At 41.2% G+C, this 12,640-nt stretch overlaps 1 protein-coding gene across 2 annotated transcripts in view; it reads right to left on the bottom strand.

Moving 5' to 3' along the window:
- Window positions 1-12,640, bottom strand: part of NUDT1 (nudix hydrolase 1) — an 86,362-nt gene that overhangs the window by 59,722 nt on the left and 14,000 nt on the right. For both annotated transcript variants that reach the window (XM_078664977.1, XM_078664976.1), the window contains exons 2-3: window positions 10,809-10,970; window positions 8,649-8,794 (exon numbers count right to left, since the gene is read on the bottom strand). In XM_078664977.1, the coding sequence (XP_078521103.1) occupies window positions 8,649-8,794; window positions 10,809-10,966 (304 nt within the window). In that variant the 5' untranslated portion in view covers window positions 10,967-10,970. The remainder of the gene's footprint in view (window positions 1-8,648; window positions 8,795-10,808; window positions 10,971-12,640) is intronic.

Raw genomic sequence — 12,640 nt, 5'->3', positions numbered from 1 at the left:
AGGCCGCGGTCACTGGCGTCAGTAGTGAGGATGGACTCTGCACTCGGGTCGAATCCTTTGAGGGGAATGGCAGTGCTCATCTCCTGCTTGAGTGCATCGAATTCCGTTTGCTCTTCTTTTCCCCATTGGAATCTATTCTTTTCCTTGAGCAGTTGCCGAATAAAGTGCGTTTTCGTGGCGAAATGGGGAATGAACTTGCTGTAATACTCGGCCATTCCCAGAAATGACCGAACATCTTCTTTCTTCCCTGGAGTGGGTGCCTCCATAATGGCTTTCATGTTTGTCCTCTTAGGAGTAATTCCTTGTCCACTCACCTCATGACCAAGGTACGTGACAGATTGAACTCCCAAATTGCATTTGGACCACTCAGCAGTCAGCCCGTTGTCTTGCAGTCTTTGTAACACTTTGTGGAGTTTCGCATTATGGTCTTGCTTCGACTTCCCCATTACTAGAATGTCGTCCTGAAAGAAAAGGACATCTTTCAAGTCTTTTAGGAGCTTGTGCATAATCTTTTGGAAGACTGCCGCGGCTGAAGCCAGGCCAAAGGGCATCCTCACAAACTCGTAGCACCCAAAGGGTGTGATAAAAGACGTGAGGTGGCTGCATGACGGATGTAGCTTCACTTGATGATAGGCCGACGACAAGTCTACCGTGGAGAACCATTTGACATCTTTTGTCTTCGCCAGCATTTCATTGATACGTGGCAGGGGGAATTTGTCTATGATGATGTTTTTGTTCAACTCTCTGAGGTCTACGCAGAGACGTACCTTGCCATTTGGTTTTTGGGCTACCACTAGGGGTGAGAGCCACTCCGCACTCTCAATCGCTCTGATAACACCTTCTCTTTCCAGCCTGTCCAGTTCCGTTTGCACTGCTTCTCTACTCCGGAACGGGATATTCCTCACTTTGTGCACCACTGGCACTGCTCCCTCCTTCAGCTTTATGAGGTGTGTGTATTTACCCAGCTCACCAATCTGGCCGTTGAACACCTTGGGGTACGCCGTCTGCCACAACATCACATCTTCCTTGATCTCCATGTCCATGAGTAAGATTTTTTCGATTCCTCCCGGGTTGAGCTGGATCCCCAATGCTCCTTGGTCCTTCCAACTCAGCACCGATAGGCCTCTCTCTGCGACATATAGCTTGCAATTTGCATGACGGCCCCTGAATTCAAACATGAGAGGACAGTACCCCAACATGGGAATCTTTTGCCCAGTTTATGTGACTGGTCTCACATCCATGGGTAGAAGGGTCTCTTTGATCCTTGGCGCAAAGTTGTCTTCCCAAACTTGCCTTTGAACGATGGATATGGGCGCCCCACTGTCTGCGATCATCTCCAGTGGTATTCCCCCAATGTGCATGTCAAGTCGGGGTCTATCTGAGTTTGAACCATCCATTTCCAGTACTTGGACATCAATGTAAAGGAATTCCTCTTCTTCCACTGTGTCGTCATGGTCGCTAGTCTCTTCCCGCTGTCCTTGGTCTACGAAGCGCACCATCGCGTTCTTGGGTTTTCTGCGACACACCTTTTCATAGTGTCCGAAAATGTTGCAGTAAGAGCATTTAGCCCTGAAGGCGGGGCACGCCTTGTCATTTCCCAGATGGGCATAGCTACCACACCTGTAACATTGGGGTTTTCCTCCTTTGTTGGACCTGCCGTCCGTCTGGTGTTTGGTGGTGTTGTCAGATCTTCCACCTCCCTGGTATCTCCGTGTCTCGTTCTGCCTCAAACGGTCATTTCTATTTGGCGTCATTACCTTGCATACGGTATGCGACTCCAGGACGTCCTTCTTTGCTGCCTGAGCGCACCTTCTTGACAACTCTGCCTTCTTGACCATCGCGCAGATTTCTTTGAGTGGGGCATCTCCATTCACCCACAACTTTTCTTGTATGTGAGAGCTGGAAGTGTGCATGATAATGTGGTCCCTGATAAGTTCATCATGCAGCCCCCCAAATTTGCACGTGAGGGCCAACTTCCGCAATGCTAAGACGTACTCGTCTACCGTCTCGCCGCTTTTTTGCTTCCTCTGAAAGAAGTTGAATCTGTTGATGGCGACGCACACCACCGGTCTGTAGTGCGCATCTAGGTCAGCGATGGCGTGATCAAATACCTCTGTGTCCGCTGCGACTCTCTCTCCTTTGACTATGGTGTCATATACCCTGAGCCCTTCCGGGCCTAAATTATGTAACAAGATCTTCTTTTTTCTTTTGCTTGAGAACTGGGTGTCACCTTCTTCTTCCAGTGCCTCTAGATAGTTAAGGAAGTACCTCTTCCAGTCCTCCCATTTTCTTTCTGGTTCGCCACTTTTAGTCAGAAATGGTACCAGTTGGGTGAGGGACGTGCTCTGGGCTGCCATCGCTGGCGCGTTCCTTCTGTCCCCTGCTGTAGTGATCGTCTGCCTGGTCGGACTCCCTGGAGCGACCTGCCCCCCTTCGTCTTCTTCTCTGTACTCTTCGTCGCTTTCCTCCCCTTGTCCTCTCCTTGTGGGGTTCAATAATGCCTGTTGGCTGCCTCCTTTGTCTTGGTGCGAGGAGCCTGGTGCTTCCGCCAGTGTATGCTGATCTGCCAGGGTGCCTGGTCACTAGCTAGAGACCACGATGGTCTAATACTCTCGGTACCTTCGTGCACCTAGCCTGGGTGCCCCCAGATGTCCTGCAGTTCTCTCTGTCCTCCGTGGTTGTTGCTCAGTGGGGCAGTATTTATCCCCTTTGCCCAGGTTGCAGACTGGGGTGTTGCTGCAGTCTCATGGGTTGCTGGCTCCTTTTCGCGCCAATTCCTGCTTCGCGGCGGCTCCTCTGCCGCGCTCCGGGTGTCTGTGCGTTTTCTCACGCAATGTGCGTGCGCTCGCGATGTCGTCGCGTGTGTGTTCTTGGGTTTTAAATCCCAAACCTCGTCGCCATTATAATAATGATGAATGCGCACTCACTTAAGTGTGGGTTATAGTAACTCTTTATTCAGGAGCGCCGGGAGCTTCACGCTGCTTGCTGCGGTCGGCGCCAGGCAAACAATATGGCCGCCTTCCGTTTCCCGTCCCCTCACTTCCTGTTCCGGGGACGGAACACTAGAGCGCTACCACAGTAACCTACACTTTACACCCACCCACCACTGGTGTCACTGGTCAGGTGACCCAGTCAATAAAGGGGGCGGGGCGCACGTGCTTTTGGCCCATTCACTAGCCAACTATCCCTGTGTCTGCGTCTCCTTGATTAACATAATGCGGGCCCAGCGCCCAACTTTACAGCATTGTCGCGCTGCCCGCATAGTCACCAGGCCCGGACTGGCCGTTGCAGGCACCGGGCAATCCCCCGGTCGGCCTTATGGGTGGGGGCCGGTTTTGCATAGCTGCAAAAACTACCCTGTAACAAAATCGGCCGAAAATCGGCCCTGGCAAAGAGCGCGGTTGCACCCCCAGGGTAGAGGGGGGGCCGGTTGAGCACTTTGCCAGGGCCGATTTCGGTTCCCAGTCCGGCCCTGGTAGTCACGCAACTGGAGAGGACACATAGCACATGCTCTGGAGTTTTTCGGTGGCCGCCATCTTTGGTCGGGGGTCATGGACACCCTCGCCAGAGCCGCAGGCCGTACTGGCCTAAACTGCGTAGCTAGTAAGTAGCATGATAGGCCTTTACAAACGCCGAAGGCCCAGAAATCACTTTATTAACCAGACACTACTAATGGGGCGTACATTAATTGCTATGGACTGGAAAGCAAGCATTCTGCCTGTCGGGACATCTGCTGTCCTGTATGATATGCATTATCCAGCCTGGAAACAAACTAGATTTTGCTGTACCCTCTTGTCCTACTTCTACAGGACATTTTCAACTTGCACTATTATTATCTCGTATATCAGACGTAGTGAAATATATTCTAAGTTTGAGGCTCGTGAACAAAATAAGGTGTTTTTGGATACATGGCTATACTGACATCTAGTGGAATTTGAAAACTTTGCATGCTTTGGAACAAAGTCGCCAGCTTTAGCATCAGTGTGGTTTGCTTCAATCGGAAATAAAGGGATTACAGTAAACGTTATAAACATGCAAGGCCTTCTATAACCAGCAGAGCTCTAAAATTAATTTCTCATGATCAGAGTATATATGTATAAGCAATAAAATATGGATATATATGTAAAAGGAAAAAAGTAACTTTATCCGCATCGTGAATGTGACGTGACGGCCATTTTATTGTTCACATATTTTCAATCATTAAAATGAATAACTTTTTCTGAAGAAAGTGGCTATCTATTCTTGCTGTTTGTGGTATATAGAAAGAAGGGAAATATGTTACTATTGCACTACAATATAGTTATTTTTGCTGGGAAACTTCTACTGTTTACAGAAGATAGTACCGAGGCATTGAGTGAATATATGTACATCTCGCTGCTGCAGTAATGTTATTCCTAATCATTTTTTTATTTTTTTAGCTCAGAAGAGTTTAGATGTACCACATCGTATGGATCCTGTGATGTTGCCCGTAAAAGAGAAAGTATTTTCGTTGTATTTCTGAACAATGGCATGCTGTCAACATTAGGCAGCAACCGAGTCTAAGCTGCATAACGTTTGAGATCCTTTTTTTATTTCCCTATTTTTAGTTTCTATGTCAAAAGTTTCATGCTTTAGAGAGCGGTTAACTATTACACATTCACTCTGGATAATATGCTACAAATACTTTTGTAGGTGGTTAGGGAAAGAGTTCTTTCCCACTAATTCAATTTAACAGCCAACTTTGCTGTACTTCAGAGGTTAATCTGTCAGACGTTTTAGTAAGCAGGCTTTAGAAACATTGGTTTGGAAAGGTTTCTGCTTCTACGGCTCTAGATAAGAAAAACTGACCATGCACCAGTGATATCAGTCTTCGACCTGGTTGCTTCTAGGAAAGGCAATAATAGATGGAAATTCAACACCTCTTTTCTGAAAGGTAGCCAACCAGTTCAATCCAGAATTTCAATTCTTCACTGCATATTTTTATCGTAAATGTAAAACATCTTCTGATATGTGAGTGTGCAATAACTGGGACTCGTATCAAGCTGAAACAAAATATACTAATTGGGCTAGTAGACAAAAGAAAGTGTATGAGAAAATGTCTACAATATTTTGCAAAGCATAAATCTTTAAAACAGGAGTATGCCGCCTTTAAATCAACTTGTTAATTTACACAAAGCAAAAGCCAACTGCTTTGGAGGAAGAAATGCAATGGGCTAACTTTTAGCCTACTACTTAAAAATAAAGAAAGGTCATTTATTAAATCCATTCTTGATGACAATGACAATGTAAAAGTTGCTCATTCTGAAACTGGCAATTGGTTGAAATAACAGTTGCTTCTGTACTTGAATACAATACTATTTGTTTCAAAGATATTCCCAGAAATTATTATGAATCACTTGATCCGTCTTTATTGGAAAATTAGATTACTGTTAAATCTCTGCAAAGATTCTAGCTCTAGGACTGGAATTTTTCATACTTCACTTAGGTCAAAATTAACAATTTTCATTTGTTAAAGGGAGATTGTCATCAATGCAAGAGTAGTTTTTTATATATCACTGGCAAAGCTCCATCACTTGAAGTCTCCTATGCAGCTTGTGCTTTATATGCTGAGAAAGCAATTGTTCGTTAGAAGTTTTATGGAAAATGGCCTATATTAGCATGGCATTGGACTTAACTTTCTAAAAGTTTAAACTATATTATACAAGCATTTGCAATCGAATAGATCTCGCATTTGGAAGAGTAAGAACTATTGGTGTTGTAAATGACAATGTCTTTTACCTATGTGTTTTGGTTTGAAGTGGAATTATGAGGGTTTAATTGGAATTGTGTGGTGTGCATTGGAATTGTGTAGTGAAATTATGTACAAGGTGAATAGATAGGGGTGAGGGCTGCAAATAATAGAAAGGAAAAGAGAGCGCTAGGTAGTTGGTGCTGGAAGTGGTGAATGAATTCCAGACAGAGGAGCAGAAAGAGTGTGTGAGAAAGAGAGAAAGAAGGGGAGAGCAGGCATCATTCTTTCCTTAGAATCTTTCTCAGCTAAAATTTAAGACACACATTATAGGATTTGAATCCCATGAAATAAAGTATTCTGTATTTTCAGACAACATTGTTTTTGTAGATTATTAATATATTGAATTATACAAGTGAATAAGATTGTAATTCCTGGTGTTCCCCGAGGGACGACAGATAATTTAACTGAGAATAGTAAAAACATTAAATATTTAGGAGTGTGGTTTTTCAGCACTGCTATAGACACTATCTGATTCAGTTTTGCATACGTCAAAGAAATGGTTCATTCTTTAAGAATAGGACTCCTCTTAATCTGTCCTATGGAGGTCTCTTACATTCCGTAAAGATGGTACTTGCCCCAGCAATCCTTTACTCTGTTCAAATGCTGCGAGTTAATTTACCGAAATTATTTTTCAAATATATAGATCGAATATTGTATAATTTTCTTCAGAATAATACAAAGGTGCACAGTTCTTTGTACAGATTGAGTGCATCTAAAGAAGAGGGTGGAATATGGTTCCCTAACTTCTCCCGCTATTATACAGCTGCTTGTCTTAGACAAGCTTGGAACGGTTTAAGATCACTTTCCGCTATAAAATCCCAAACTGGGCTCGTATGTAAAAAAAATATATATTATTTTCCCATTTTCTTGTAATGTATTATTTTGCTTATCACAGAGACTAACTTCTTTTTATCTCTCGATTTTGGAGAACATGTGTAATCTTCCCTTATCAGATGTTTTGCATTTTTCTAAAAACGGAGATGGTTTTATCTGCTCTCCCCCGTGATATAACAAATGTATTAAAATTAATAACATAGTGATAGTCTGAAAAAGGAGAAAACAGATTCACAATGGCATATCCTGGGCACATTTATTTGAAAGCAATAGTTTATATATTTTTTGCTACCCGCAGGATACATATTTAATTCCCATTTTTTTTCTAGACCATATAATGGAGTAAAAAATGGTTGGGGAATTGTTGTTGGTCTTGTGTACATATTAACAGTATTATTAATCTGGTAATCAGCTATACACCCAATGCTTTCTAATATTTAAGTTTCCTCAATACAATGAATATTAATAGGGATAACAAAAATCCAGTTAGAATGGGAAAAAGATTTAGTGGTATGTTGCTTCAACATTAGTAAAAATATTTGGAAACACATCTACTTCCTGAGCTGCTAACATCACACAACCACTATAAAAATGAAGAGTTTATACTGCACGAAGCCTTCATAAAATGAATATCTCCATATCTGAACAATACTGGCTTTGTTCTACTCATATTTGAAGCCTAGACCCCCATGATTTGTAATGCTCTTTAGAAAATCTATTTTGGGTTCACTTTTGGAGAATAATCAATGCTATTCTGAATTCTTATGTTCACCCCTTCATTCAGGAATATCCTTTTTGGAAGTCTGATTCAATACTGAAAAATCCTTCCATCAAAAGGTAATATCGTTGTTATATTACTTGATGTGACTGTTCAACAAATAACTATAAACTGGAAAGATAAAGCAAAAGAGTCCATTATTACATTTCTGAAACAGTATTTGTTTTAATCATAACATAAACAGATTAAACATGTTCTCCTCCAATTAGCAAGTAAAACAGCTATGTTATGGCCTCCATAAATATATTATCTATCCCGAAGCCCGGTATAATAATAATAATGAAGAATTTGAAATAGAACAGCAAGGTGTAAACCCTTTTGACTGATGGATATTTACTGTTCGTTGCTTATGATCCTTCAAGTATATTGGGCAAAGCATTATTCAAGCTAATTGTTGAGAAAATACTTTATTGGCCTTGAATTGCATCGATTAGGAAAACCTATTTGTTATTTATTAGCTTTGTTGTATAATCACACAAAGTATCATAAGGACATTAACCTCCTTTTCCCTTTTTTCTTAATTCTTTTTTATGCAAACTAATCAGATTTCAATGATAATGGGTGTCTTGTTTTTCAGTTGTTATCTTCAGCAGGAGAAAAATATCGTAATTACTGTTTTATCCTGTTTATATTCGCTATTGCTTCAAAATGGACTACTTGTATTATTTATTTATATAATTAAATATCCCAAACAAAAATGCAAGGTGCACGTGGTACAAGTTTGTGTGTGCTCAAGTGCAAACTGGTGCCATGTGTTCTATCATTAGCATGGATGCAGTAATACTGTGTACAAAACAAGGGTTGGGGAGGAAGTGACGAAGGAGAATGTCCACAGAATACTCCTTTGCACTTTTCACAGGCGACCAGAGGGGCATACTGAATTACCCTTTTGCCACTTCACCTCCTTCAACAGTATAAAGGTATACTCTGAGACAAAAGAATGTCTTCATTTGAATGGCGTTGCAGCTGCATGAAAATGCAGAATGACTATTATCTACTGTGTGCTAACTTTGAGTCCATGAAATAATTTTGAATGAAAGGGCCGCACAAATTGCTGCAGCCCTCCTCGTAATGCAGAATTAAAACAACAGCACAGAAACTGGCACAAACACATTTTGTGATCATGGGTCACTGATAACAACCTAACCCTTGAACTTACAACCCAGATCAATCATGAAGTATTTATGCTTCCTAAATGTCCAAAACAATGATTTCAATAAGCTTTCCACTGTGAATTTCTAGTATTCTATGATCAACACACTGTACCTTCACTTTCTGTCGGTTCGCCAGAATAATTGTCTGCTCGAAAAATGTGGACATCCATCAGCTCAGTGCTGCCGACAAATTCAAACTTGATGTTTCCAATCTTGTGTAGCTCATCCACTGTCAGGCCACTCTCCTCCAACAGTTCCCTGCAAGCAGACAACTAAAGTGAGAACATTGTTTTTCCACGAGACTCAAAGCAAACCTAGTACAGAGGGGGAATGCTCAAAGCTCTGTCGCTAGTAGTCAATTTTACTAAACAACCATGAACAAGCTTCCAGGCACATGTTTTCAGGAACAAGTAACTGGTGATCTAAACTGAAACAGAATTCCACAGTACAGAGGGGAGAACACTCAGTTGACACGCTGCCATTAGTTATCAAGTATACAATAGCAATAAAATGGAGAACATGGACAAGTCCGTGTATCCACAAGATTGCTCCCATCACATCATCCACCCAGACGGAAGTCCAGATTTCCTGCTTACATTAATCATTTGCCCAAAGACATTACTTTTGATGATAGGCTAGAGATGAAGAAGCGCTTTAGAGTCCTAGGTAAAGTATAAAAAGGCTGTTTATCAGTGGTGGATAAAAAAAAACGTTATTGATGCCTTTGACATTTTTATGGTTCTCTGAATTTTGTTGAGACGAGGTGGTACCATGCATTCTGAACCTATGGATGTTTACCAGTTGGGAATGGAGTGGTCAGAAATCCCTAAACGTTCTGCAAAAAAGTAATGTTTGGAGCAAGCCTGCTGTGAGCACATTAAGGTTGGAACACTAATAAGGGATTTATTATCAGGATTTAAGATCTAACTATGTTTTCTCGTTGTGGCCTTTTTTTCCAATTCCTTCGGTAGAAAGCTCCTAAACTAACGAAAATGAACACCCCTTATTAACATCCCCCCTTCTTTACTGGTGTCTGAAAAAGCAGACAGTAATTATTTATAAGTTGGTTGAAGTTGCTTAAATGTGCACCAGGGACCTCTAGAGACAGGAGAGTCAAAAGTCTAATCAATGACATGGCCATGTACAGCAAACAAAATGACAATAAAAGGCTGATTTAGTTTTTCATGGACCAAATGTACAATTCTGTTTTTTCTTACTTGATGTCAGTTCAAATGGGACAAACCATCATTGGCATGGTTGCATTCTCAAAATAGGAATAATCCATTTATGGACACTTCTTAATGTTACCGCAATTTTAGGTAGGGTGATTGATGCAGTTTTGAGAATTTGCCCTTTAGGACACTTTATTCCTGATCAGAAATGGAGACCTTCACAAATCCTTTTGGTTAAAGGGATCATTTTTGTGGCACCTCTAAGCGGTCAATAATTAGCCAACAAGAGATATTGGAGACACAACTAGATGGACAAACACTTTAAGGTCTCCACTAACATCCCTTTGGTTTGATTTTGCACTTCCAGTGATTGACATCTAGAATCTGTTTAAAAAAATATAAACATTTCACTGAAAATTAAAATACCACAATAGCACACAGACGAAAGCAGTCACTGGCAGGACATACCAATTAGCAGCCATCACTCTATTAAGGAACCACACCCTCCTTCATAAAAGGGGGAAAACACTATAATTTCAGTTAATGTTGCAAGAAACATGGTAGGCAAGCGTAAGATAAATATTAGCTACCCCGAGACTGTGATAAAACAGCAACTTAATTTGGCTAACAAAATCTCATATTTACAATCTTTCGTCATCAAAAATCACTGTACTAGCGAGTCTGCTGAACTGATTTTGGTCATAAAAGCTTAGAAATACGTGATTTCTGTACCCAAATTAATCTCATATGTATCTAAGCATAATTCTCCGTAGAGAGTACTGAAAAAAAGATCAAATAACAGTATAACTATGACGAAAACATAAAGCCCCTTTTTTTAAGCATACCCATCTGGCAAGAGGGCTGTTCACTTTCAGGGTCAAGCCAACACGATGAAAGCAAAGCTCGAAGAGGAAGCATTCAAAATTAGCATAATATAAAAGTAATTATTTCTAGAACTGTACATGTGACATTTTAAAGAGCCTTTCAAAGTTGCTCCCAGCTTAACTTTCACACAAAACAGCAGTGTAATCTTCAAAGATGGCATGATTAATTCTGCAAACAGCGCTACTTTTCCAAACAGAAGTGACCCTAATAGTTACCTCTTTGCCGCTTCTTCAATGGTCTCCCCTTTTTGAACCTTCCCACCAAAGCCATTCCATCGTCCTACACCAAATCCACGTTTCTTCATGCCCAACAGAACCTGCTTGGGCTGCACCACCAGCACCAGTGTAAACAGCTTAGAGGTAAATATGCTCATCCTTCTAAAAACAGTTAAGAAAAAAACATTTTTTCAAAGGTTACATATTATCTTGTACATTGACAATCAGCTGCTTCCTATCCATTCTGGGTACAACAAATATCTGGGGTCATGACAGTAGGGTGCCAGGCCACCAGATGCTAGAATTAAGTAATACTGATACGCAAATAAGTCAAAAGTGAAAACTTATCAACAGAAGAAAATGTGATCAGTGCATTATTTGCTTTCTATGAATTCAGAACTCTTACCCCACAATCCTTGCTTATCAACCTGACCACATTCTGTAATCCAAAGGCAATACCTCTATTTGTGGAAAGGTTCAGCATGGTAGATGCCTGTGACAGAAAGGCTAACGGAAAGAATTACGAGGAGCGCGGGAGAGGCCATTAGTAATGTAAAAGCCATTCACTATGAGACCAAGAGCAGTGGACAGAGTTTTCTACTTGTGAGAGGTTTGTGACTGGAGGTAAGTGAACTGGTTATCGACTTTTGTCCGTGAGGCAAAGAACAGCGCGTGACGCTGAGAGGTCACAATACTGTGCAAGGTCTGTGTCTGAAAAGTGCAAAATCAGGAAGATCAGTGAGAGATTCAACAGGCCAAAACAGAGGTGTTTGGAATGGTTATGTTCTCCAACTCATTAAACATATGTTAATTCTGTGCTCTAGTGCACTGAGGTTACGCTTCTTCAGAAGAATTTGGGGTAACAAAACTTTCTACAATACAAAACTGAAAAGGCTGGTGGGCAAGTAGTTTCTTTAACACTTAAAGATTTCCTTATAGAGTTTACCCTGAAGACGTGAGGCATAAGAAATGACTTGCCTGGTCCACAGCAACAACCACAATGTGATTCTTCTTTATAAATTGCCCATCTAGCTGCCAAGAAAATATACAGCCTTACAATAACCCTTTAAGTACCTATTATCTTGACTTTATCAAACTTTGACACTTGCTTATGTGGACCGGAAGTGTTATGTTACGTCTTCCTGGTCGCTGTTGATGTTCTCCTGCTATTCCCAAGTCTTCTCTTGAACCGTGTCATCTACTCTCTTCTGGATTGGCTGTGTACGGCTATTGTTTATTTGTATTTCCTACTGGTGGGAAAGGGAACCAATCTATTCACCGAAGTATGTTCTGATGGGAAACCACCAAACTGCCACTCGGGGACAGTTTCTGCATTCCCTCCTAAACGAATCCCCTGGGTAACATTACGTCCTTCTATACAAGTCTTTCACTCAAGATATCAAACTCTTGTTGGCCCATCAACCCAAAGGAGACGCAGTGGGACGCTGTTAGTGTAATACCGCCATAGCCACACAGTCTGAACATCCATGATCAATTTTTAAATCATGAAGTAGACTATGCAGTGTGATATGTCACACTGGCTTCATAGTTGGCTGTTGTATTAGCTGCAAAGTCATAGCGGATTGTTTATTTTAACGTAGGAAAGGGTAACAAACAAGGTAAAACTGATGCTGAAATTCTGGGTTCATCTGTCAATTCCACTTACTGGGTAGAAAAACATGTTAAGAAATATTTACTCTGCCTAAATACAAAGGTTGTCCAGCCTTTGTCAGTTGCCTTATAAAAAAACTAAAGACGTGGACTGCATTTTTACTCTGCCTATATAGGAAATAAAAAGCCAGGGAATATTGGCTGAAATTTAGACTGTGCTA

The sequence above is a fragment of the Lissotriton helveticus genome, chromosome 10 (genome assembly GCF_964261635.1).
Source record: "Lissotriton helveticus chromosome 10, aLisHel1.1, whole genome shotgun sequence".
Classification (NCBI taxonomy): domain Eukaryota; kingdom Metazoa; phylum Chordata; class Amphibia; order Caudata; family Salamandridae; genus Lissotriton; species Lissotriton helveticus.
The sequence above is the reverse complement of the archived record's forward strand: the minus strand, read 5'-3'. Positions and strand labels throughout refer to the sequence as shown.